Genomic DNA, 27,226 nt, shown 5'->3' on the forward strand with positions numbered 1-27,226 from the left:
AGTGGTTATATTCTTTTCTTTTCGACGACATTTGTAAGCTCCAAGTCAGGATTTTGCAAAGCCTGCCGTATGCACACTAACCAATTTCTATCCTTCTGTATATGTGCTTCACATGATCAGGGTCTCCTGTGTGTAGTTTACATAGTTAACTACTCCTGTACTCCTGTACACACTCTAGAGGCCGACTGGCGATCCTGAATCCTACACTTACCAGGCAGTTGAACGTTATCATTGTGTTCTGCATTTAATCTTTAACCACACTCTTATACTCACTCTCTCTATTAATGCACTCTATCATTTTTTTTCTAATTCGTCCCCATTGTTGCTGAACAGGACAACGCCATCTGCAAACTGAAGGTTGATAGATCCTTGCCGTTGATCCTCTCTCCCGAGCCTTCCACAGTACACTGGTTGAATACTTTTTAAAGCAAGCAGCGATTAGAACTGAAGAGATTGTATCTCGTTTCTTGGCCCCTTTCTTGACATGTAACATTCTAGTTTGCTTGAGCGGAACCAATTTAGCTGTGGAATTTTTATAAATATTTGCCAAGGTCTGCATGTATAATCTCAGTTTTAGAAATGAGTTCGCTGACGATGACCGCCGACAATTCATAAACCTTGACCCCTCAATGCAAGGTTAATGCGTTATCGCCAATCTTTTTCAGTCTGTGCGAGATATCGTGGATGTACGGTATGATTGCGCGTTGCTGCTTCACTCGCACATTTTCCGGTGAAGTACACTGCTCATCCTGTCGCCCGCATTTCGCAGTCTTGCAGTCTTGCAGTTTTGCATTTTGCTGTGATGATATGCTGCGGAAAACCGGCCTGTTTCAGGCGATTACGCAAAACCTCTGTGACTGGAGTGATTGAATAAAATGGTTTCTCATAATCCGTGAAAACCATATCGAGTTATTTTATTTTGCGCAAAAAAACAGTGGTTGTTAGGAAGTACATATTAGGAATGTGCTTTAAAATGACAAAACGAAATCGCACTAATATTTATTAGATTGATGTCTCCATGAAAACTTTACTTTCGGCTCATTCTTGTTCCTGTTATAGCGCCTGACCATCGAACATGTTCGTTTTTTCGGCCTTGTATTTTTAGCACTGTTTATCTTCGAGCATGTCAATGAACAATTCGATGTGCAGCGTAGTGGCGCATGCACAGCAGCGTGTGTTGCACGTCGATTGCACTGCACCGTTTACGTCTACCATTGAGCGTGACCTGTAAATTCAATTGCCTAGTGGAAGCGCTTTATGCATATCAATAAGTTGACAATGTTTCGATTTTTAGGTTCTTTTATAGTAATGATGTCTTTCAACCTAGCACTTTTCTACTGGGTGGAGAGTGGCGTAACTTTTACACATGAAAGAGCGTAGGTTAGGGCGTGTTGGTATTCCATAAGTGAGGTTTTTTAGCGCACGAAAAGGGACGATAGACAGTGGCAAGACGCGGACACAACGCTAACTTCCAACAATTTGTTTTATTCAACAAAGCGGTACATATGTGTGTATATATATATATATATATATATATATATATATATATATATATATATATATATATATATATATATATATATATAGGTAACAGACAGCAACGCGACATGTGTAAAGGAAATTTAAGTTGATATCGAAGATGAGAAAACGACCGTGCGCGGCAAAAAAAATGTAATTGCAAGTATAAAATGTCATCTCCATCAGGCCGCCCTCTGTGTCACGTTTAGAAAACCGTGTTCTTTTTTTTGAAAGATCGATTGAAGGCGCGCTAACACAAGCGCTCCCCAAACTAGCGATCTTCGCCGCTTCAATAATCTCATGTGTTGTTTGCGTTCGGCTTTTTCCTATCACCGTGCACTGTATAAGAACGGTACTGCACCCATGCATTCTGCAGTGACAAGCCAGATGTCCCACTCCTCCAGTTTGCACAATATTTGCGTGTTCACGCAGCCTATCATTTACGTACCTTCCCGTTTGGCCGATGAATTTTTGCCGCACGACAGGGGCAGTTCATACACGATGTTGTTGTCACAAAGAACGTAGCATTCCTTGTGATTTGTCCGGCAACTGGGCTTCTCAGAACCACAGTAGCTGGCCTTGCACAAGTTGGACAGCTTCAACGCTGCTGAGAAGATGAAGTTTACATTTGCGTTATTGCCAATCTTCTTCAGTCTGAGCAAGATATCGTGGATGTACGGTATGATGGCGCATTTCTGCTTCACTCGCGCATTTTCCGGTGAAGTACACTGCTCATCCTGTCGCCCGCATGGACAATAGACAATAGTTCAAGAAACCCCTGTGAAGATATTGTCACGTGGTGGTGACGTTGAATAAGACAGTAGCAATACTGTGAACAAGAAAACTAAGTTTTATTGGGCGAACCTGTGCCCACAAAACAGGCTACACTTATAGCGCAACGATAGCGGCGAACACGCTCGGCGATCGTCGAAAATCTGATCAGCGGGTCAAGCGCGTCGGCTTTTATACAGCAATCATCGAATGTTCCAGACTAAACGTTGGGACCCGCATGCCTTCTAAAATGTTCTACACCATTCGCGTTACGCGATGAAATCAGATAACACAAGGTTCGGCGACAACAGACAACGGACAGAAGCATCGATAACCTTCCAGAAACTTCGGATACATGCATGCGCGTCCCGCGCCATGCGATAACATTTGTTAGGCAAAACTTGTCGCCCGACAAACATAAGTACACGTGTCATTACCCCCCTCTTAAAAAGCATCGACCCGATGCTGCAAACAAACGAAAGTAATAAATAAGCACTCGTAGCAAAGAAAAAAACAAAATAAGAAAAGTTCGTTAGCGTCCGTAAAACGGTTTAAGACGCACCACGTGGACCACTTCAGGTCGTGCGCGGTGCCGCTGTGAATGCGAAATGCCGTCTGGCACGACCTCATAGTCCAGTGCGCCAATACGTCGGATGACCTTGTAGGGTCCGAAATAGCGTCGCAAAAGCTTCTCGCTCAGTCCTCGTCGGCGTATAGGGGTCCAAACCCAAACACGGTCACCGGGCTGGTACTCGACGAAGCGTCGTCGGAGGTTGTAGTGTCGGCTATCGGTCCTCTGCTGGTTCTTGATCCGCAGGCGGGCGAGCTGTCGGGCTTCTTCGGCACGCTGGAGGTAGGTACGGACGTCAAGGTTCTCCTCGTCAGTGACGTGCGGCAGCATGGCGTCGAGCGTCGTCGTCGGATTCCTGCCGTAGACCAGCTTGAATGGCGTGATCTGTGTTGTTTCTTGTACCGCCGTGTTATAAGCGAATGTTACGTACGGCAGGACGGCATCCCAGGTCTTGTGTTCGACGTCGACGTACATCGCTAGCATGTCGGCGAGGGTCTTATTCAGCCGCTCCGTAAGACCATTCGTCTGCGGGTGGTAGGCCGTTGTCCTCCTGTGCCTTGTCTGACTGTATTTCAGAATGGCCTGGGTGAGCTCCGCTGTAAAGGCCGTGCCTCGGTCAGTGATGAGGACTTCTGGGGCGCCGTGTCGCAGCAGGATGTTTTCGACAAAGAATTTCGCCACTTCGGCTGCGCTACCTTTCGGCACTGCTTTTGTTTCAGCGAAGCGGGTGAGGTAGTCCGTCGCCACGACGATCCACTTATTTCCAGTTATTGACGTTGGAAAGGGTCCCAGCAAGTCCATCCCGATCAGCTGAAATGGTCGGCAAGGAGGCTCGATTGGCTGTAGTAATCCGGCTGGCCTTGTCGGCGGTGTTTTGCGTCGCTGACAGTCTCGGCATGTTCTGACATAACGGGCGACGTCGGCGGTCAGGCGCGGCCAATAATACTTTTCTTGTATCCTCGATAGTGTCCGGGAAAATCCGAGGTGTCCAGCGGTCGGATCGTCATGGAGGGCGTGCAATACTTCTGGACGAAGTCCTGACGGGACAACAAGAAGGTAATTGGCGCGGACTGGTGAGAAGTTCTTCACGAGTAGACTGTCTTGAAGCGTGAAGGAAGATAATCCGCGCTTAAATGCCCTGGGGACAACGTCGGTGTGCCCTTCCAAATAATCGACGAGGCCTTTAAGCTCCGGGTCCGCTCGCTGTTGTTCGGCGAAGTCTTCCGCGCTTATTATTCCAAGGAAGGCGTCGTCATCCTCGTCATCTTGCGGCGGCGGGTCAATGGGGGCACGTGATAGGCAATCGGCGTCTGAGTGTTTTCGTCCGGACTTGTATATTACAGTGATGTCGTATTCTTGTAGTCTGAGGCTCCACCGTGCCAGCCGTCCAGAGGGATCCTTTAAATTCGCTAGCCAACACAAGGCGTGGTGGTCGCTGACGACTTTGAATGACCTGCCATATAGGTAAGGGCGAAATTTCGCTGTAGCCCAAACGATGGCGAGGCATTCCTTTTCGGTCGTAGAATAATTGCCTTCCGCTTTTGACAACGACCGGCTAGCGTAAGCTATCACGTGTTCATGTCCATCTCTTCTCTGGACTAGGACGGCACCGAGGCCTAGGCTACTGGCGTCAGTGTGAATTTCGGTATCGGCGTGCTCGTCGAAGTGCGCAAGTACGGGCGGCGACTGCATGCATCGTTTGAGTTCTTGAAATGCGTCGGCCTGCGGCTTTTCCCACTTGAACTCGACGTCACATTTAGTTAGCTGCGTCAGCGGCTCAGCGATGCGTGAAAAGTTCTTGACAAATCGCCTGTAGTAGGCACACATGCCAAGAAATCTACGCACTGCCTTCTTGTCGATGGGCTGTGGGAACTTTGCTATGGCAGCTGTCTTCTGCGGGTCGGGGCGGACTCCAGATTTGCTGATGACGTGGCCTAAAAATAGAAGCTCCTCGTAAGCGAAGCGGCACTTTTCCGGCTTCAGAGTAAGTCCTGATGACCTGATGGCCTCTAGTACTGTTGCCAGCCGCCTAAGGTGAACGTCGAAATTTCCGGCGAAGACGACGACGTCATCCAAGTATACGAGACAGGTCTGCCACTTCAATCCTGCTAAAACCGTGTCCATAACGCGCTGGAACGTTGCAGGCGCCGAGCACAGTCCGAATGGCATAACCTTGAACTCGTAGAGGCCGTCTGGGGGGATGAAGGCGGTCTTTTCGCGATCTCTTTCGTCGACTTCTATTTGCCAATAGCCAGACTTGAGGTCCATGGACGAGAAGTATTTGGCGTTGCAGAGCCGATACAATGCGTCGTCTATCCGTGGGAGGGGGTATACGTCCTTCTTTGTGATCTTGTTCAGACGACGATAATCGACGCAGAAACGCAGGGTTCCGTCCTTTTTCTTCACCAGGACAACAGGGGATGCCCACGGGCTTTTCGACGGCTGGATGATGTCGTCACGCAGCATTTCGTCGACTTGTTCTCTTATAGCTTCGCGTTCTCGCGGCGAAACGCGGTAAGGGCTCTGACGGAGTGGTCGAGCGCCTTCCTCGGTGATTATGCGATGCTTGGCGACTGGTGTTTGTCGAATCCTCGATGACGTCGAAAAGCAGCCTTTGTATCGTCGGAGCAGACTTCTGAGCTCCTGTTGCTTAATCATAGGGAGATTTGGATTAATGTCGTAGTCTGGTTCGGGAACCATAGTCGTCGGGGTAGATGCGGCGGAATCCGAGAGGACAAACGCATTACTTGTTTCCAGAATTTCCTCGATGTACGCGATCGTCGTGCCCCTGTTGATGTGCTTGAACTCCTGGCTGAAGTTTGTCAGCAACACTTCAGTTTTCCCTTCATGCAGTCGAGCGATCCCTCTTGCGACGCAAATTTCCCGGTCTAGCAGTAGACTTTGGTCGCCTTCGATGACACCTTCTACGTCAGCGGGTATTTCGGTGCCGACCGAAATAACAATGCTGGAGCGGGGCGGGATGCTCACTTGGTCTTCGAGCACACTCAAGGCGTGGTGAGTACGAGGGCTCTCCGGCGGTATCGCTTTATCTTCCGACAGCGTTATTGACTTCGACTTCAGGTCGATGACTGCGCCGTGTTGGTTGAGGAAGTCCATGCCGAGAATGACGTCTCGAGAACACTGTTGGAGGATAACGAAGGTGGCAGGGTAAGTCCGGTCATGAATGGTTATGCTTGCCGTGCACATTCCAGTGGGCGTAATCAGGTGTCCTCCAGCGGTGCGAATTTGAGGGCCTTCCCATGCAGTCTTAACCTTCTTCAACTGGGCGGCGATGTGTCCACTCATGACGGAGTAATCAGCACCGGAGTCCACTAACGCAGTAACTGCGTGGCCGTCGAGAAGCACGTCGAGGTCGGTGGTTCTTTGTCTGGCGTTGCAGTTAGGTCTTGGCGTCGGATCACGGCTGCGTCGTGTTGAACTGAAACTGGAACGTCGCGTCGTCAAGTCGTCTTTCGTCGGTGTAGTCTTGGCTTCCCGACTTCTTCGGGACGGTGGCGTGTCGTCATCAGGTCGTCGAGATGGTTTCTTCGTCGTCTTCGTCGGCGGCGGATGATCTTCGTCAGTTCGACGAACAGCAACCGCACCTCCTTCGGTTGCTGCTTTTAGTTTTCCGGATATGGGCTCGCAGAGCGGCCCCGGGCTTGGCCGGTGTACGGTCGGCCCTGCGGCGACAGGTAGCGGCCTGGTGACGGCGAACGGGACGGTCGTCGAGGGCTCCACTGAGTGGCGGCGAGGTAATCGGCGATGTCACGTGGGCGCTCTCCAAGCTGTGGACGCGGCGCGTTGACGGCGAAACCTCGCAGTCCCATCTCTCGGTACGGGCATCGTCGGTAGACGTGACCTGCTTCTCCGCAGTGGTAGCAGAGCGGGCGGTGGTCAGGAGCACGTCAAACATCTGTCTTCCTCGGGTAGCTGCGCTGGGCGACGGGTGGGCGTGCTGGCGGCGGCGGTGGTGGTCGACGGAATTGTGGCGTTACGGGGTCCTGGCGCGGTCGTGGAAGGGGACCTTGACGGCGGGCGACGGCGGCGTAGCTCATCGCTTGCGGCTGAGGCTGCGGCGGTTCTGGTTGCACTTGAGGAACTCCAAGCGATCGGTGCACCTCTTCTTTTACGATGTCGGCGATCGAGGCGACTTGAGGCTGCGACGAAGGCAAGACCTTGCGCAGGTCTTCGCGCATGATGGCCCTGATGGTCTCGCGCAGATCGTCCGTGGCCAGTGATTGAATTCCTGCGTAGTGGGTAGAGCTTGTACGGCGGTTGAATTGCCGGTTCCGCATTTCGAGTGTCTTCTCGATGTTCGTCGCCTCACAAAGAAACTCTTCGACGGTCTTCGGTGGGCTTCTTACCATCCCAGCGAAAAGTTCCTCCTTTACCCCACGCATAAGTAGGCGAACTTTCTTTTCCTCGGCCATATCCGGGTCGGCGTGGCGGAACAGACGTTTCATTTCTTCCGTGAAGATAGCAACGTTCTCGTTTGGTAGCTGCACTGGGGCGTCCAGGATAGCTTCAGCCCTTTCCTTGCGCACGACGCTTGTAAAGGTGCGTAGGAAGCCGCTACGGAACAGGTCCCACGTTGTCAAGGTCGATTCCCTGTTCTCAAACCAAGTTCTGGCGGTGTCTTCTAAGGCAAAGTAGACATGCCGCAGCTTCTCGTCGGAGTCTCAGTTATTGAATGTTGCGATTCGTTCGTAGGTCTCCAGCCATGATTCCGGGTCTTCAGTCGCTGCTCCATGGAAGCTTGGTGGGTCCCGAGGTTGTTGTAGGATAACAGGGGACGCTGGGGCAGCCATTGGGGTTGTCTTGACCACGATCTTCTTTGTCGTCTCAGGTAGAAGTCCGTGCTCTGGGGGCAGTCCTTGCAGTCTGCGGCTAGCACGCTGGTCTTCGGCGATTTTGGTTCTGTCCTCGGGCTTCGGGCTTGGGTCGCGGCTTTGCGGGGGCGTTCGGTACATGAACGCACAAGCACCTCCACCAGATGTCACGTGGTGGTGACGTTGAATAAGACAGTAGCAATACTGTGAACAAGAAAACTAAGTTTTATTGGGCGAACCTGTGCCCACAAAACAGGCTACACTTATAGCGCAACGATAGCGGCGAACACGCTCGGCGATCGTCGAAAATCTGATCAGCGGGTCAAGCGCGTCGGCTTTTATACAGCAATCATCGAATGTTCCAGACTAAACGTTGGGACCCGCATGCCTTCTAAAATGTTCTACACCATTCGCGTTACGCGATGAAATCACATAACACAAGGTTCGGCGACAACAGACAACGGACAGAAGCATCGATAACCTTCCAGAAACTTCGGATACATGCAGGCGCGTCCCGCGCCATGCGATAACATTTGTTAGGCAAAACTTGTCGCCCGATAAACATAAGTACACGTGTCAATATGCAGATGGTGTTTACAAACTTCAGTTCATCGTAAGCATCAACAGCCTCTTGAACACATGGTTATAACTCATCATGTGGTAGTGAATAATATAGATATTTTACACCTATAGAGAAAGCTTTCAAATTACTGCCTACATGCGTCTTCAGGTAACCTACTACTTCTTCTGAGTTCTTGGTCAGAAAAGGATCCCCCATTCACTGCTAGCAATTTCAACTTCCGTTGAAAAAAAAAAAAAAAACCTACAGACTTTTGCCAAGTTCCACCTTCCGACACTCTAATACGCTGTGGCCATTCTGGTTTATGGGTTCTGATCGAAAACAAGAACTTTTCCAGGCTCCCAGATTTTTTATATTCGATTTCGTGGACCAGTTTACTCAGGTTTAATTTCTGACAAAGCTTCTTAGCTTCTGATTTCACTTTCGCATATGAGACATCATAGCACGAAAGATGTCTGCTACCTATATATAAATATGTTGTGGAATAAAACAAATTGTTGGAAGTTAGCGCTGTGTCCGCGTCTTGCCACTGTCTCTCATCCCGTTTCTTGTGCTAAAAAACCTGAGTTTTACAAATGAGTTTGCTGACGACGACCGCCGGCAATTCATAAACCTTGACCCCTTAATGGAAGGTATATGCTATCATGTATGACAGACACAGAACAACTGCTTCAATCTCAATAAAACCGTAAAAACACTGGTATGGCTACGGGAAATCGATGCCTTATTTAGCAATGCAATAGATAAAAAACTGTGAGTCTTCAAATACATTCTGAGTGTTCTCAAACAATGTATGGCCGAAGCTTGTCGTATTACATAAAAAACTTCGTAAATTAGCACTGTATTTCAAGCAGGTATTACTGAAATAGCCAACGTATACCTGATACACATCTCAGTCTGATGTTACTGCAGTTGTGTGCAGGTAATTCAAGAACATTCAATGCCACGTGCAGGGTTGGCGTCAAATGAAACCTTAAATGTTATTTCCTTGGAAATCCTCCTATTCCACCTATGCTCGCTAGATTGCTGTGCTTAAAATGGTCGTGGTAGTAATACTATCGCTATGTGTTTTGCAGCGAATCGACCAACCCTACATGCGCCAGGCAACTACACATTCGTGGATACCCTCCTAGGAAAAAAAACGCCGACGGTCCCATTCGAAAGAGTCGCCTACTGCGGCTACCTTAACGTCAGAAGGGACATGCGGCAGACTGATGTTCCTCCTGGTAGAATCAGCGACCTAAATAATTTCGACGGATACGTCGAGAGCGACAGAACAGCCGTCGTCATACTTACTTGGACTTGGCCTGGCGCACACATGACACACGGAAAGGGTGCGTATTGGCTATGAGCTGCCTTGTCGCACTCAGGAAGATTACCTCAGAAAATCCAACAAGAGCAGTATGACTTCTTATACGACTGAGGAGAGATTTATTTCTTTTCATTGTAATTAGTGTTTGGAGCACTGCATTCTTACGTAAACTGTGGATGCAAGGTAACGTTTTGCTGTCCAGAGGCTCTATAACGTAAAACTATTCCAAACTTTTCTATTCCAATTCTGCTGTCAGCCCTCCACGATTGGTCAAAAACTTTTTTCGACCACGCCCACTTCACCTGTCTGTCACGCGACGTCACGAAAACCGCGATACCTCCCCATCTGATATGATATGTACAGGCTGATTATGCATGATTTGACAGAAGAAATAAAAACAGTTATTTCTTATTCGACACCTTTTCGCCATTAGCCCCCGGCTATTGGTAAAACGTTTTCGGGCTGCACCCACTTCACCTGCCTGTAACGCGACGTCACAAAAACGCACAAGCTCACCGCGTCAAAGTGACGTGTATGCGATAAAGCTGCATTAATATGCCGAACAAAACTGAATTTTCTTTGGAATAGCCGCAGGGTGCCCCGTTCCGAAAGGAATAAACGATGGCTGCCGCCGATCGCTGAGACGCTGGCTACCCGCACCTGCCGGAGAGCATGGGTGTGTTTGCGTATAATAAAACCTCTTGTGTGGCCGTGTAAAGTTTTCGAGCCCTTTCGGCTCATTTACCACCTCATTCTGCCAACTCTTCTTTGCTGAGGGTCAGCTTTAGCGTCATTTTTATGCTTCCGTTGCATGCCGCCATGATTTTAAACCAGCCACCACAAGCTAAGTAAGGGAAAGCCGACCAATCGCAGACGCCGGCACAACCTTCTTCAGCAGGTTACCGATTTTCAGTGCATTGGCTCTGCCCCAGTGAATCCCTCTCCACTTGAGCGTTCTCCTCGCCTCTTGTCAGCCAATTAGATACGACAAGCCACTCATTGTAGGCAATGTTATTCGTTTTTCAAGCAAACAACAATGACCTCCTATGAACGAGGAGAGCGTTTCATTGGTCTGTTCAGACAACCCTGTGGGTGACCGACCGGTGCTTACGTCGGTGGTTACGCAAATTTGACATCTCGAGATTGGAATAGAAACATATTGGAATAGTTTTACGTTATAGGGCCTCAGAACGCGTAAATATTTCAGTCGCTCGTCAGTCAAGTGTCGCATTGCGTTTTTCAGATGTGTTCCTAATCATCGATAGTAGCGTAAGCAATAAGGATGTTAAACTCTATGAAACTCCGTGAAAGAATCAATCCACATAGAGGCTCAGCAAACCGCATCTCAAAAGATTAAAAACAAAGTACGCCAGCCCATGGGAGAAGTTGATGGTTTTTTTCTTTATTTTCTTCGTTGCACTCATTAGACTCCCGCTATAGCCGACAAAACTTTGTCACAGATAGAAATGCACGGCTTGCGTTTACGTACTCTGTGTACTAGTAAGCAGAGTGAATTAACAAAGATTTATTTGTATGCAACCGTATTTTTCTCATAGTTGATATTTCATGGGTTCGTAATACATGGAAAGTAGCAATGATAACTTGTAGCAGCTGATTTCTGAATTCGTGACGTATGGAAGAAAAAAAATGCTAGAACAATGAAGCACAAATGGTCAGCACTAAGTGGTAAAGGAGAATTAAGGGGTTAACCGAGGGGCCCAATTTTTATTAGTATTATCATAAGAAGCTAACAATCACTGACACCAATGACAACATAGGGGAAAGAACTTCTGCTTAAAATGTGAAATTAAGAAACGACAATGTAGTGGAAATTAAAGTGGACGAAAAAGCAACTTGTGCAGGCGGGAACCGAACCCACAACCTTCGCATTTCGCGTGCGATGCTCTACCGATTGAGCTACCACGGCGCTGTTTCCCCATCCACTTTCTTGGGTATTTATGTTTCCTAGCAGAACCCTAGGACTGTTAGCCAGCGCCACGACTCACAGACTTTGGCGGCGGTCGTGGAACGTCCTCTTTGCCGCAGGCATCGCGAGAACGGGATCATTAGTGGTGAAGGCATCTGGTCAACAAACCCTTCATGCTACCCGAAGGCATCAATGTGGCCGGATTCGAGACCCTCGTTACGTTATCTTGCCGCATGCGAGACCTAACATTAGCCATGCAGTTAAAAGAAAAAGAATGATTAAAGAACAAACCGATTGATAGAACAACTACAGTGTTCGATAGTCAGGCTTCTGAAGACGGCATGCCGTAGGCCTTAAAATCATATCTCGCACAGTGTGTTCTCTTTCTTATTTTTTCAGCACCTTTGATGACTATAGATGGGACAGCCTAAATATATGTACTAGAAGGAAAAAAACCTGATCAACAGGTCCAATTTATTTCCGACGTTTCTACCGGGGACGAAGTTGATCAATGTTATTTTACACACGTAACGGCCCAGTATTTACACACTTCTGGTGGCGTCTTTGTGAAACATTTCCGAACTAGACTTCAACAAGCAAGCTGTAAATAGAATTTAAAGAAAACAGGGGTAGGGGGGATTGCCAGCACAGTGCAGAGGTTCCATCTTTTTCTTTTACAGCGGTGAAAGTGGAGATCCGAGGCAGCACTAGTGAAACCAACCTTGAAAAGCACTTCGATAGCCAGCAGCTTATGTCCAATGTCGTGAAAGGCAACCTCGACCCCCTCCCCGCCGGTTCGAAGCACAACGTATCGACCGCACTTCCTCGCGAGTGGGAAACGTCGAAACCAGGCGACAGGGACTTCACGCTGGAGGGGTACGTAGCGGCGCGTGTTATCAACGCAGATGGACTCAAGGGGAAGCTGTCCAGGAGCCTTGAATTGTCGTTCTTAGTCGAAAACTTTACCGCCGAATCACTCACGACAGGAGCGTCCATCACCACGCGGGCAATGCGGCAGACCAAGCCTGGACCAGCAAGAACCACGAGAGCGCCGGAAAAGCCGTTCACCAAGACAATCCAAGCAACGACCTCAACACCCCCGGCCACAGGTGAACCAGCTCGTGATCCGTCGGAAACACCCACACCAGAGGCGGGGCATGGTGGAAAAAATGACCATGCATCCGTCATAATTTGGATTCTGCTAGCGCTAGTTGCCGGAGTCGTCATGACAGCCATCACAATTAAACTGCTGCTCAGGGCGCAGTCCAGCCCCATTGCCGAAAATCAGGCTACCGCCACGAGCACGGCAACAATGACAACTATGTGAAGCCACGTGGTATAAAGCGTTTTGGGGTCCACCAATGCGTGGCATTATTTGAACGTCTGGCAAGCAGGTGCATGTTTCTTTCTTTTAAAATTTACCTAACTACTCCTTTATTTACATGAACCATTTGATTATTTCCTTTCACAAACAGTATCAAATCTATAGCAAATCTAAAGCAAATATACAGTGGTATTTCTTGTGCTGCTCTTCTCTGCAAACCATCAGAACAAATAACTGTATTAAATCTTACAGTACCAAGAAGGTGATGTCCATTGCCGCTTCCACCTCAGTGGCTTCGCTCAACATGGCCAGGTGGTCGACTCCAACCTATCGCTCATACCGTAGATTTTGCAGATGCATATTTAGCTCCTTGAGTTATGAATTATGATACTTTGCAGGAAAGACTTTGAAACTTGTAGTTAATAATATTTTAGGTGTCCTGAGTGCGAAGAAAACAATTCTCCTCTCTCGGACCATTGTTATGCACATTCGGTCGTGTCCTCAAAGGAGATATCGTGGCTCAACCGTGCTTTTTTTTTTGCGAGTACGCTGTGGCAGTTTGCAGAAAAGTGGGAAATAATTTAATCACGATTGTGTGAGTAGAGCATTAACGGGTTCACTGGTTGTATTAGTTGAAGAAGTCCTCAGCGGCAATGCAGATGAAAACCCGCAGTGACCCTGGTTTTCGCCACACACTTCTCGTCCTTCCAGAGCTACGGAATTGGTGACAGGACGTGTTGATGCTAGTGGTCCTTCGCATCATACCTAACAAACTCGCATTAGGTATATAGTGACACGTGTACTATCAGCGTCAAATGAAATGTGAACAGTGGAGCGCGCGGCCCAAGCATAAGTGGAAGATATAGTGCGTGCCGTCTAATCATCACCATTATTTACAGTCGCATACATCCGGTTTAGTTGCACTCCGCAAGTTTGCCGACCGAAAGAATGAATTTGGCGCAGAAGCCGCAAACCGCATGGGCGAATTAGTCTCTACGATGGTGCAAACCGCACCACGCTCACCGTTGTTCGCGTTTCATTTTGACGCCGATGGCATTTATGGTTTCGGCGCACTGTGAGACAATACTCGCCATGAACAGCAATGTTTTCTCTTGTTTCATTTTCTCCCTTCCAAACATAAGAACCGAAAGAGAGGCAACGCTAAAGAAAAGAAACTAACAAGCTAAACAAAAGAAACAATGCTACATTTAAGCGTAAACAACATTTTCTAATATAAAAAACAAAACTCTGTTCGTTCTGCTTTTGCGGGTCCGCTTCTCTCGAACGATATTCTATTGATCTGGCCTCGAACCACCAGTCAGTGGGATCCGGACAACCAGTCGAGGAGGCGACATAATTGCCAGACCGATGTCGTTCACTTGATCATCCGGAGACGTCATCGTCTACCATCTTCACGATTAAAAATTGCGATCTGCGATCGTTGTACCAAGTTGAAAAATTGCCGCAACTAGAAATTTAACGGAACAGTAAAAAACTAAATTTACTTTTTTGATAGTGAACTATAACGGCGCTACAAGTCCAAGGAGTTTCGGTAGATTAAATCTTCGAGCGGTGCATATGGTTCGCCAGTGTAGTAAACAAAGTGTCACAGTGTGTCCGTGTGCAGACGTGGTTGAATACATGGCCGACACCATTTAGTAACAAAGCCCCTTTATTGAGTAACTCTTTTCAATAAAATGTTACTGTTCTGAATTGCTAAGGTTGCTGTAAACGAGTAGTTTGAGCAGCGACAAACCATACCTTCAGTAAAACGTTGACTCGTTCGTATTGAACAATCTTTCTTTTTTTTTCACTTGTGTGTCGCCGCTTCATATCAGATGACGTTCATTACGTCTATATCTCGAATATTAGCAGCACCTGTGTGCAGAATGAATCCTTCGGTTTGGGATAAAGAAAGGCAACGAAGAAGGTCGCGTTTTCCTATGGAGACACCGCGACTAAAAGGGTTAGAGGAGGCAGTCTTCGATGTGATGCCAGTTCGACGTCTTTGCAGTAATGAGAGTGTAGTGGAGCGTAAGGAAGGCAGTGGGTGGGGAAAAATAGAGCCGGACTCCGGGGCACATGCCGTTTTGTATGTGCTGCACTAGCGTTCATTCTTACGTCAGTGAGTGCACGAGTGACCATGTGGCTGCCGATAGAGTGGAAAGCGTAATGACGTGCCTCTATAAAATTCTGCAAACATAATATTATGTACGGTATTGTGACAAAGAACTGCACATAAGAATTCACAGTGATTTTCTGTCCCTTCCGTCGAACACTTTGTGTCAAAAATTCCCCGTAGGTAACTGCAAATACGTCACTACTTACTAAGCATGCACCTAGGCGCACATCATCATCATCATCATCATCATCAGCCTCGTTACGCCCACTGCAGGGCAAAGGCCTCTCCCCGACTTCTCCAACAACCCCGGTCATGTAATAATTGTGGCAATGTCGTTGCTGCAAACTTAATCTCATCCGCCCACCTAACTTTCTGCCGCCCCCTGTTACGCTTCCCTTACCTTGGAATCTAGTCCGTAACCCTTAATGATCATCGGTTATCTTTCCTCCTGATTACATGTCCTGCCCATGCCCATTTCTTTTTGTTGACTTCAACTAAGATGCCATTAACTCGCGTTGGTTCCCTCACCCAATCTGCTCTTATCCCTTAACGTTACACCCATCATTCTTCTTTCCATAGCTCGTTGCGTCGTCCTCAATTTAAGTAGAACCCTTTTCGTAAACCTCCAGGTTTCAGTGAGTGCTGTTAAGACACAGCTATTATATACTTTTCTCTTGAGGGATAATGTCAACCTGCTGTTCATGATCTGAAAATGCCTGCCAAACGCGCCCCAGCCCATTCTTATTCTTCTGATTATTTCCGTCTCATGATCCGGATCCGCCGTCACTACCTGCCCTAAGTAGATGTATTCCCTTACCACTTCCAGTGCCTCGCTACCTATTGTAAATTGCTGTTTTGTTCCGAGATTGTTAAACATTACTTTAGTTACTTTAGGCGCACATCACTTGCAACAAAAAAGCAAAAAAATGATAGGATTTTACGTTACAAAACTACTTTCTATTTATGAGACACGGCGTAGTGGAGGACTCCGCAAATTTAGACCACCTGGGGTTCTTTACCGTGCACGTAAACGTTAGTACACGAGTGTTCTCGCCCCCATATAAATGGGGCCGCTGTGGCCTGGATTCGATTCCGCGACCTCGTGCTCAACAGCCCAACACCATAGCCACTGAGGAACGACGGCGGGTCAAAAAATCAAAACCAATGATTTCAATAAATGGAACAAGGGAAACGCCTAGTTTGAAAGTGTACCGCAAATGTGTATATCTGAAAGTTGAAGGAAATCATCATAAAAGTCTAGTTCGCGTGCTTCAACATATTGAAATAACCGCGTTAACCGAAACGGTTGACCTCCGTTAACCGAAAGAATTTGTGGTATTCACCATATTGCGCACGCAAGACTGCGAAACGCGTCTCGCGGGGCAGCCCGCCTGCGATGTACCAGAGGAGTTAAAAATGGAGCTGGGCTATAAACTATAGTGCCTAGAAGGTACTGGCTAGTGTGCCATGCACACGCTCTTTTCAATGGGGGAGAGTGGCATTGCCTGCAATAAATGCCTATGGTGGCGGTCAGAGGTCGCTGCCATACGGGTGGGTGCAGACTGCGCGTGTCTTCTGCTTCGCACATCAGTTTCGCAGCCGTTGCGTCGGTTTCTATGTTCGAATTTTCTCTCTCATTTGAGCACTGGGTGCTTGTTCTTGGTGTTGTGAAAGAGTGAGTGCGTCGCTGCTGTGTTCAAATGCGTGTCATTACGAGAACTATGCGGCGGTGGTGAAAAAAATGCCGAAGCTAGAGTTCAAGGAGAGGACCTGCTTTGTGCCGTTGAGTAGAAGTGGTCACCGCTCGAACAAAGGTCATGTATCCTTGTTCACTCCACCATCTGATACGAAGCGGTAGCAGAATGGGCAAGAATGACCAGGAGAACAGACAGAAGGCTGGCACCAACTGCTGTGGTTTGTGAAAAACATTTAGAAAATAGTTTAGTCCAGCGGGCGTTCTCTATCACCGTGAGCGGTGTTGGCTACGAGATTCCCCGCGATGAAACACGCCTGAAACCCTACGCCATGCCAAATATATTTCACGAGTATCCCAAGCATGTACCTTGTGAGTGCGAGGAAAAATAAAAACCAGGAGCCGTAGTGCTTTGAAGTACTCTACTCTAGGTTATGTTGCACGAAAGATCACTGCCAAACATTCTCGACCATGTTGTGCAGGCTTAATTTCTTTGCGTAAGTAAAGCGGAAGCTAGGGCTGACGCTGCTTCATATTGCACTATCCGTTTCGACAATGGATCGAGGCCTTGTCTGTCTTAGTCAGACATTGTCAACCACTGTGAAGGCCATGGAAGATGTTTTTCAGCGTTATTTAGCAAAAACAAGTTACATGTAGCGAGTCTAGCGGATTTTTCATGCCAGCTCCAGACATTGGCCTCTCCACGACTAGGGCTTACAGACCATGAAAAACCAGCTTTCACAGCAGTTCTAAAGTTCTATGTTTTCCTCAGGTTTCGGTTTTTGTAAAAGGCATCAACAAAGAGAAGAAAGCGCAAAGGCAACAGCAGAAGCTCCCTAAACTGCGTCACTGCCACTAGATCTATCTTCTTCATGTGTGTGTACATTATGTCATATCTAGTGCTGTCTTGTGCCTGCGTTTGACTGTTGTTACGCTTTAATAAAATTTTTTGTACGCTCAAATAAAAGATATGTTCATTATTTTCGTTCACGTATATGAGAAATAAAGAGAAATCTGCACGTATTTACCTACTATAAAAAATGTATAGTACACAGACCACCACAGTTCATTTTACAGGCTACTTTATTAACTCCCTATCATACCTTCGGGGCCCAATGGGCATTATGACGGCATGGGTACATGGTTTACAATCAAGACATTCAAACCTATGAGGACAACAGTAAGAGAAATAGGCAGAAACCGCAGCAAATAAAACAAAACGAACAGCGAAATTCCAGTCATTTCCAAAGATGATCGGTTACAACAGCCTTGAATGGTTATGTATTAATATAAGATTAGTAGAACAGTAACGTAACCTTAAAATTCATTTACTTTATTAGAATAAAAAATGCCACTCTTAAAAAAGTTACCCTGCCATCATCGCTCGAATGAAAAACAAGTGTCCTTACCTATCGCCCAAGGCGGACGCCTTGTAAAGCCTACTGTAATCCACCCTGATCCTCCTTCATCCGCTCTAATCCACCTTAATCCCCCTAGTTCACCTTAATCCAATTAATAATCAATAAATAAATTTGATAATCATTAATAATCTGTTATACACGGCTGGACATGCTCTGGTTCGCTTCTGCCCTTCCTTGGGTCGCGTGATATGTTCTGTGCCTCACAACACGACCTTGAAAAATGGAGATCTAAGGCTTCTGCCTTGGAAATTACGTTTTTTCTTCGCCAGCATAGAAACACATAAGGTTAATTCCCTGGTCGAAGCAGAGCTGAGCTAGCAGAAGCTTTTCACGCAAGCGACAAGCGCTAAAGAAGCCTGTTGTAATCAAAACAAACCCTAATCAGTAATCATCTGCCCACATTTGAACTGTTCTGCTGCTACGGCCTAACAAAAACAAAAAGCGCAGCAGCCCGCTTGCTGACAGCAGTGGAAACAAGGCGGTTTACGAAGACCGGATGGTTCCGCGGCACCCACCTGCACTGCAGCGCTCCTAGAGGCAGCCGCCGGCATGGCTAATGTGTCGCGGACGGCACACAAGCCAATGTTCCAGGCACTATACTATAGACCATGGAGGAAGGAAACTGAGGAGAGGCCCTACCCCTTCTGCGCGCTAGGAGAAAAGTGTTGAGGAAAACGTAGTAAGCTCTCACTTTTTTTGCTGTTCTTTTTATTTCTTTGCTGTAGCGGCCACGCCTTTCGGGCCACAATGGAGGCTTTGTTATGGTTCTGTGCGCTCACACGTGTTGCTCAGTAGGTTTCATACCGAGGCAAAAGCGCCGTGTGGGCAGGTTTGCGTTGGTCTCCGTGTTTTGTTGCGCTGCGTTATCTGGACCGTGCTCTACCGGATGTTGCTGTGGCCAGGTGGGACAGGATGAACTAAAGTTCGTAAAATGAGCGCGCATGCAACGCTGTACGCAATGTACCGCGCCACTGGAATGGCTACGGACAAAGGAAAATCCGCGGGAAATTTTGCCCTCTTTGGCGGAACCATACTAACGTGCGAACGATTGCTTAGTATTTCTGCGGAGCACGCGGCTCCGAGCAGGACGGTTGCGCGCAGCGTGGCGTGGTTTCGCGAGAAATGTAAACAAGAGAGGAGAGCTGGCCTGATAGGCGGAGCAACGCCAACTTCCGGCTTTACTTTAGCTTCACAAAGAGTGACGTCAGGGCCTCTCCTTAGTTTCCTTCCTCCGCGCTATAGACCGTTTTATTAACGGCGACGCCATTTTGCGATCACAGCACCGTTTATCGTCCGGCGCCATGCCGGTATGTGGGATAGCGCTGCAGGGGGCAGGATGAACGTGCGGTGGACGACGTGTGGCAAATTTTCGCGCTTTCCCGAGAGGCGTGAACAAGTGTTTGGATAGGGAAGCGAAGCTAAACTACACTAAGCTTTTAGCTTCGGTATAGCCGCAATATCGCACGGCGACGGGTCTTGAGGCGCTCCCGCAGCTCTTCCCAAGATCGAAAGAGCAGGCGAGTCAAGTCATTGTCGACACGTAACGAATACATGTAATGAATCATTACTGTGTGTCTAGCCTTGAACTCTGTTAAAGCAGCACTCGGGCGACAACAGTAAGAGGCGTCTCCATGTGTCATACAGTATGCCGCACCAGCGTACATCCCAATCCAGGTAACTGCGATGCTCCGATGAAATACCTTTAGCAAGCTTTCGTGCTCCTAAAACTTTCACGGTACGATTTTGTAAACATTGTTCATCTTGCACCCGTGTATCAATCATTACAAAGTAAGGAACTGTGAAATGATTTGATCGAAAGCGCCATCAACATGGATAAATTGAGCTCATGATGGTGGCCGGGAATACGCCACAATCAACCAGACGCACATGACGCGTTGAAAGGTTATGCGCACTCTTAGGTCTCGAATGGTGCCTGTGCTTGCAAAGGCACGTCGCCTGCTCGTGAGTGCTGAAAGATGAACAGGTACTATGTGCAACAGCCACTTTATTTTGTGGAGTAATAGAGAGCGCGATGTGCGGCGTCGAGTTTCGGAAGCACGGGAAAGCCCACGTGAAATAGGGCCAGCCAGCACCCGGTAGGTTTAGCTTTGGTTACAAAATTTAAACGAACACACCCTCTTAGTCGGCGCGCACTCTTTCCATAATACGTCCTCGGTCAACTTCGGCCGGAACCTTGTTTGCCAAGCATGATAATCTTAGAAGTTAGAACAAATTTGAACAGAATAAGGTTAATGTGCACGAAGAAATGGTCAACTTTATGTATTCGCAATGGTTGACCGACTAGAATGCGCACGTTTTTTCATATACCAGTTTGATCATGGTTGCCGAGTTCCGAGTTTGTCGCGGAGAACCCACTGGAAACAGAACCTTCCGTACATACACGTGATGGCATCAAGCCCTTTCTGTTTATGCTGGCAGTACGAAGCGGACGCTTCTCGGCGATCGAAACGGTGGTGTCCACGAAGACGCCGCGGCTGAAGATGCACTTTACGCTTGCTTCCGAAAGTTATTTTTTCATCTGAATACAGCAGAGTGGCAGTCCGTCAACCTTGATTCATCTGACATCGCAGAAATTCAAGACAGAACACGTTAGAATAGCACTAATTCGCAATACAACCGCTACCTTTCCAAGCTGCCGCCGGGAGAATACGGAATCCGCACATAACAGTGCGAGGAGGGGAGCGGCGCTGTACACTGCTTCGAGGCTGCGTGCCTCCTCACAGATAAGACGTTCTATTCGCAACTCAAATCAACATTAGGGGGTGCTGCGAAGCCTGGCCCGGTCTGGCTACACTGTGCAGTATGGCGTTTTTACGGAGGTCCCCGCGTACGCTGTCCTTGGTGAAAATATGAAGTTTGTTGCACTGCGATGTTAATTCGCGCTGTTTTGTGGGGGGGGAGAACGGGTAGTGGACGCCGAGCACCTCATTTTAGTCGGTACCAGTGGTACAGTGAGTAATTAAGTTGAAGTGGTCGCGCGTGTGTGCAAACCTCCGGCGTGACAGCGGACCCGCACGAGATTGTGGTGAGAATCGCCGACGCATTCCGGGACCCCTCGATCGTGGAGGCAAATTGCTCGTGCACTGCTGGATTGTCGCAAAAGTGCAAGCACATCTCGGCTGTTTCTCCTGGCACCTTATCCTGGAACATTTGTTGTAGTTGTCAGTCCCCTCTAATGTTTCATCTCTACATTGCGTTTCAATGCTGTTCATATTGCAAAGATCGTATAAAGTGAAATGTCCATGGGCGTGCACCGTTGTAAGCAGAAGAGATCCTATTATATGCCAAACTGCAACTTAGCTTCACCTTGTGCTGTGGCGCTTGAGGTTACCTATCACAATACATATCCTGCTTTTTTTTGCAGACATGACTGTTCGTTTCCTATGGCTCATACGTTATTGTTTCACAATTTGTGCACGAGGAACTGCGCGATATCAGTGGCGACTCAGGCAGAACTCATGAAACTAACTTTTGTTGTCTTTGTTTGTGCCCTTCTTAAAGGGGCCCTGAAATTGGCATGCTGCATAGTATAGATACCACGACCACCACAAGCTCTGTTCGCAGGACGATCAGACAGCCGTGTGTATTTATTGGTCTCTGTAAGTGATGTAGCTCCAGGCGTCCATCTGGCATTTAGAGAGTACCACACATGCCTAAACCACAAGTAGCAATGTGCAAAAAAAAAAAACGACCAGGACCTTGCTACCTTGCCATGCACCGTGTAGCTTCCAGCAGACTAGCTGAGGCGAAATGAGAAAGAATGCATCAGTGCAATAACTACTAATTCCACTTACAGTTCAACGATTTGAAAAATTTTTGCAGCAGGCGATGTCCTTTTGTAGTGAGGTAACTTGATCAGTCGGAAGTGTTTCAGTGCCCCTTTAAGTGTTTGTGAAGTGCTTTAAGTGCATGTTAAACTTTTATGTCACTTACTTTCCATTTATTGATATGTTGATAGTAAGGACAGCTCTATATGCTCTCTGGAGGTCGATAATTATCATTCACTGATGTTAAGTCTGCACAAGTGTCTCCCCGTGTTGTATTACCACTGGTTTAGTTATGCTTCCCAGGCCAGTCATTTGCACTGTATTCAACAAATTGGGAAGAAGCATAAATTATGGTACATATATGAGCTGGGGTCATTTGAATCAAACCATTCTTTCAGGGTACTCAACTCTGGCGGCCAAGCTTTTTAAGTACTCATCGTATGCAGGTTTGACACTGTTCCATGTTACTTCTCATGTTCAGTTTGGCAAGATATACCCTCATATGCTAAAAAGTGCAACAAAAATTGGCTTGAGTAAAACGTATGAGGCGTACACCATTACACTGAGTACAGTGAACAAACTATTGAGTGCATGTGGTTTATTTTGTGAAGAAATACTAGTAAGGAAAGGGACAACAAACAGCCATTGAAGAATAACCACAACTCTATGCACACAGATCATAGGTGAACTGCAAATATCTCGGCATACCATAAGATGAAAACTTGCATCAGAATGCGTAGCGTAAATCAGCACTTCAATGAAGAATACAGTTGCAAAAGAATGTGCATTGCTAATTTACAAAAAGTGTGTTGAAGTTGAAGTCTGCAGGTTTGGCCAATGCAAACAAGTGAAGCATGTAGATCACATGGCAACGACCGTGTCTGAAAAGTATGAAATGGCTGAGTGGCATAAAAAATGCTGCATTTCCAAACACAAGACCGCACTTACTCTCAAGGCCTGCCACGCTTTGATGGAGCCAAGGTCACACGCACAAATGCCTCTGTGCAATGAAGGCTACTTGCAATATCGCCAGCCATGGCACATGACTTCAGGTGAATCACCTAATGCCGAATATGCAAACGTGCCACTGGAATTGTGAAGAATTTTTTTTTAAATGCGGGGTACGACACATTCATGTGACATGGTCTTTTCGCTTTGGAGAAGGCAAGGAAAGAACACATCCGCACCCTAGTCGAGGCAGAGACAAAATGTCTGCTGGTAGTAACGCTTGCCTTCTGGCAGCATGGTAACAAGACAGGTTCTTCCATTCCCCAAGATGTGGCAAATTTCCTGTTAGAAATGGCTTCAGGTCTTGGCTTACAGAAACCAAGGTTGTCCAAGTGACATCGGGTGAATTAATTTGAAAATCTTCGAAAAAAAGGCTTTCTAGACGACACCTTACATATACCAGTGTATAACCAAAATTTGCAATAGGGCCTGGTGAGGGGCCCTTACAAGGCCATGCACAATTAAGTTTGCCTAACAAAGAAAAATAAACTCGGGACAACGTAGCAACACATGTTAAGTTCAAATGGGCTGCAACAATACACAAGATTGTGGAGATGTAAAAAAAATGTAAACAAAACATTAGAACAGGCTATAGTAAGGAAGTACACAATGGAAACAAGGAATATAAAAAAATTGCTGGAGGGGAATTTATGTGCCAAAAGTGAACCAACACCACCATTTTAGGAGGGGCACTATAAAAGATTATTTTTCAATGAAGGAAAAGAAGTGCTTTCCTCACACTTCCCACTACATTAAAGGGGTTGAGACACCAAATTTTGAGGCTATAAGAAGCATACTGTAGGCTTCCTCTGTATGCAAAGACACTCAACATGAAGTGCTAGGCACAGAAAAGTTTAAAGTATGTTTTCATTCTCTTCCAAAGAGTGCCTAAATGCTCGTTCTCGTGATCGAAAGCCATCGCTAACGTGATTGACACCGATGTCACTGTGTCACGCCACGCAATTACATTACTAGAGCCAAACCACTTGATCTGTAAGAGGACAACCCAACGAAGGTCTATTTCAAACGTAAAATCAGGGCAAGCTCTGGCTTCACCTCTGCTGGCAAGGAACATGGCGCTTCCACTCCTGTAAAGTTTTTTTTAAAATTCCTTGCATGGAAAGCTCGAACCACTTTTACGATCCACATAATACGTTTGGGAAATATATTGATGGAGGACTCACAAAAATCGATGTGTTGCTAAAATCGGTGAGGAAAGGTTTGTGATGCTTGCAGCTATTATGACAATGTCAAGTAATCCCACCATGCTCCATGGGATTCTTATTGACAACACGGAATATTTTCATTCGCTGCATGAAACGCCCGACATAAGCTCTTGCTGTTGCTATAAATATATGGGTTTTACGTGCCAAAACCACTTTCTGATTATGAGGCACGCCGTAGTGGAGGGCTCCGGAAATTTCGACCACCTGGGGTTCTTTAACGTGCACCTGAATCTAAGTACACGGGTGTTTTCGCATTTCGCCCCAATTGAAATGCGGCTGCCATGACCGGGATTTGATCCCGCAACCTTGTGCTCAGTAGCCTAACACCATAGCCACTGAGCAACCACGGCGGGTTTGCTGATGCTATCTTTTGTGTCGTGTCCTAAGTGAATCACCCTTTGACATCTGCTTTTATTTTCTGAATGGAGGCCTGATTAACTCAGTTAAGTTGTCCGCACAAATGGCATCAATAAGAAAGCCACAGTCTGCCATTATGGCATCTGATATCGGGTCTAGTTGCTTGACGAGGCAGCTTTGCTCAAACAGGGCCTTGTATGAGGTGCGGCCTCCATATCCTTGGCTTATGTAGGCACTAAGACCACTTGTTGTAACAGTCACCATATATTTAACCGTGAAACCTTTCTTATAGAAGGGGTAGGTCTGTAATGCACATCGCAAACAGTTGGGCTGGCTAATAGAAATCACGGTGCAATCTACAATGACACGCACATGACTGAAGTGTTTAAAACAGACAGGCAAATGTTCAACATCATCTTTTGGTGGCACAGCCACAGTTACTTTTAAAATTTCAGACATCAACTGAGCAGTCTCTGCAATTATGTTGCTACATGTAGTTAGAGAACAGTTAAAAAGGTGATTCAAGAATGCAGTGGAAATATTATGCTTCGAATTCACCAATGTCAATGCAACTGTTTTTGAACATAACTGGTGCCGTCCTGAAAGTGGATGAATTTTTGTGTAGCACGTCACACGAGCATTCAGAACATCGAATGATGGCAGGCCTGTGAATGTATTTACGTTGCTACTATTTATCGTGTTCACAAACTTCTGTGGAAAAGTACCCGATGCAGGCACGTACCCAGGATTTTTTTTCGGGGGGGGCCCATCACCTCCATCATCATCATCATCATCATCATCATCATCATCATCATCATCATCACCACCACCACCTCCATCATCATCATCATCATCATCCTGTTTTATGTCCACTGCAGAACGAAGGCCTCTCCCTGCGATCTCCATTTACCCCTGTCCTGCGCCAACCGATTCCAACTAGCGCCCGCGAATTTCCTAATTTCATCGCTCCACTTAGTGTTTTGTCGTCCTCGATTGCGTTTTCCTTCTCTTGGTACTAATCCTGTAACCCTAATGGTCCAACGGTTGTCTAACCGGCGCATTACATGACCTGCCCAGCTACATTTTGTCCTCTTGATGCCAATTAGGATATCGTCTATACCCGTTCGCTCTCTGATCCAAATCGCGCTCTCTTTCTCTCTCTTAACGTTATGCCTAGCAATCTTCGTTCGATCGCTTTTTGCGCGGTCCTTAACTCATTCTCAGGTCTCTGCCCCATATGTCAACTCTGGCAAAATGAACTGATTGCACACCTTACTTTTCAATAATAATGGTAAGCTTCCAGTCAGGAGCGGGCAATGTCTGCCGTATGCAATCCAACCTATTTTTATTCTTCTGTGAATTTCCTTCACATGATCAGGGTTCCCTGTGATTAATTGACCTGGGTTAACGTACTCCTTCACAGTCTCTAGTAGCCTACTGGCGATCCTGATCTCTTGTTCCTTTGCCCGGCTATTTATCATTGTCGTCATCTTCTGCATATTAATATTCAACCCCGCTCTTACACTCTCTCTGCTAAGGTCTCCAATCATTTGTTGTAACTCGTCTGCATTGTTGTTGAATAGAACAATGTCATCGGCAAACCGAAGGTTGCTGAGATATTTGCCGTCGATCTTTACTCCTAAGCCTTCCCAGTTTAATAGCTTGAATTCTTCTAAGCGCGCAGTGAGTAGCTTTGCAAAAATTGTGTCTCCCTGTCTGACCCATTTCCCTATAGATATCTCCCTGCTTTTCTTGTGTAGAATTAAGGTAGCTGTAGAGCCTCTGTATATATTCTTACGCGAAGGACGAGCCATGAAGACGAGAAACTATTTACAGATTATATTTACAACAACGGTTGCAGCGCTGACCGGTTAGATTCACAGCGCGAGCCCAGTTCGTTCTTCTCCTCTTTTCTGGAGTGACGGCGCCCACGCACCTCGTTCAAACAAACAAATACCACACGCATGTAGCAATATTTTTCAAGCTTTTTACGTAAGCGTTCTGTAGTTCTTGATTACGTCGTGCCTCTAGACTGCTGGTATCTCTACTGAATGAAATGCGTTTTCATAATCTATATAAGCCACATAGAGAGGCTTATTGTACTCTGCAGATTTCGCGATAACCTGATTGATGGCATGGATGTGATCCATTGTAAGGTATCTCTTCCTGAAGCCAGCCTATTCCCTTGGTTGACAAAATCCAGTGTTGCCCTTATTCTATTGGAGATTATTTTGGTAAATATCTTATATAATACTGGGAGCAAGCGAACGGTTCTCTAATTTTTCAATTCTTTAACGTCTCCTTTTTTGTGGATTAGTATAATGTCTGCATTCTTCCAGTTTTCTGGGACCTTTGCAGTCGATAGACACTTCGTATATAGAGCCGCCAGTTTTCCAAGCATTATGTCTCCTCCATCTTTGAATAAATCGACTGTTATTCCACCTTCTCCTCCCGCTCTTCATCGTTTCATTTCTTGCAGGGCCCTTCTGACCTCATCGCTAGCTATAGGAGAGTTTCTATATACTGTTCATTACTGTTTCTAAGTGAGGTATCGTGTCTCCTCTGAGTACTGTATACAGGTCAGCTTAGAATTTTTCCGCTGCTTTTACTATATCTTCGAGATTGCTGATGATATTATCTTTTAGTGTATACATCATGGTTTGTCCCAAGCCAGGTTTCTTTCTTACTGATTTCAGGCTGCGTTCATTTTTTACAGCTTCTACAATCTTTCTCATGTTATAGTTTCGAATATCAGTTATTTTCGCCTTGTTGATCA

General features: G+C 46.7%; 1 protein-coding gene across 6 annotated transcripts in view; it reads left to right on the forward strand.

The window, feature by feature from the left end:
- Positions 1-12,967, forward strand: part of LOC135913649 (calcium-activated chloride channel regulator 1-like) — a 248,513-nt gene extending 235,546 nt beyond the window's left edge. For 5 of the 6 annotated variants that reach the window (XM_070541096.1, XM_070541095.1, XM_070541094.1 and 2 more), the window contains 2 exons: positions 9,349-9,606; positions 12,192-12,967. In XM_070541096.1, coding sequence (XP_070397197.1) covers positions 9,349-9,606; positions 12,192-12,838 — 905 coding nt within the window. In that variant the 3' untranslated portion in view covers positions 12,839-12,967. The remainder of the gene's footprint in view (positions 1-9,348; positions 9,607-12,191) is intronic. The other variant, XM_070541099.1, reaches the window with a different exon arrangement.
- The last annotated feature ends 14,259 nt before the right edge of the window (positions 12,968-27,226 follow it).

Source organism: Dermacentor albipictus, chromosome 6 (assembly GCF_038994185.2).
Source record: "Dermacentor albipictus isolate Rhodes 1998 colony chromosome 6, USDA_Dalb.pri_finalv2, whole genome shotgun sequence".
Taxonomy (NCBI): domain Eukaryota; kingdom Metazoa; phylum Arthropoda; class Arachnida; order Ixodida; family Ixodidae; genus Dermacentor; species Dermacentor albipictus.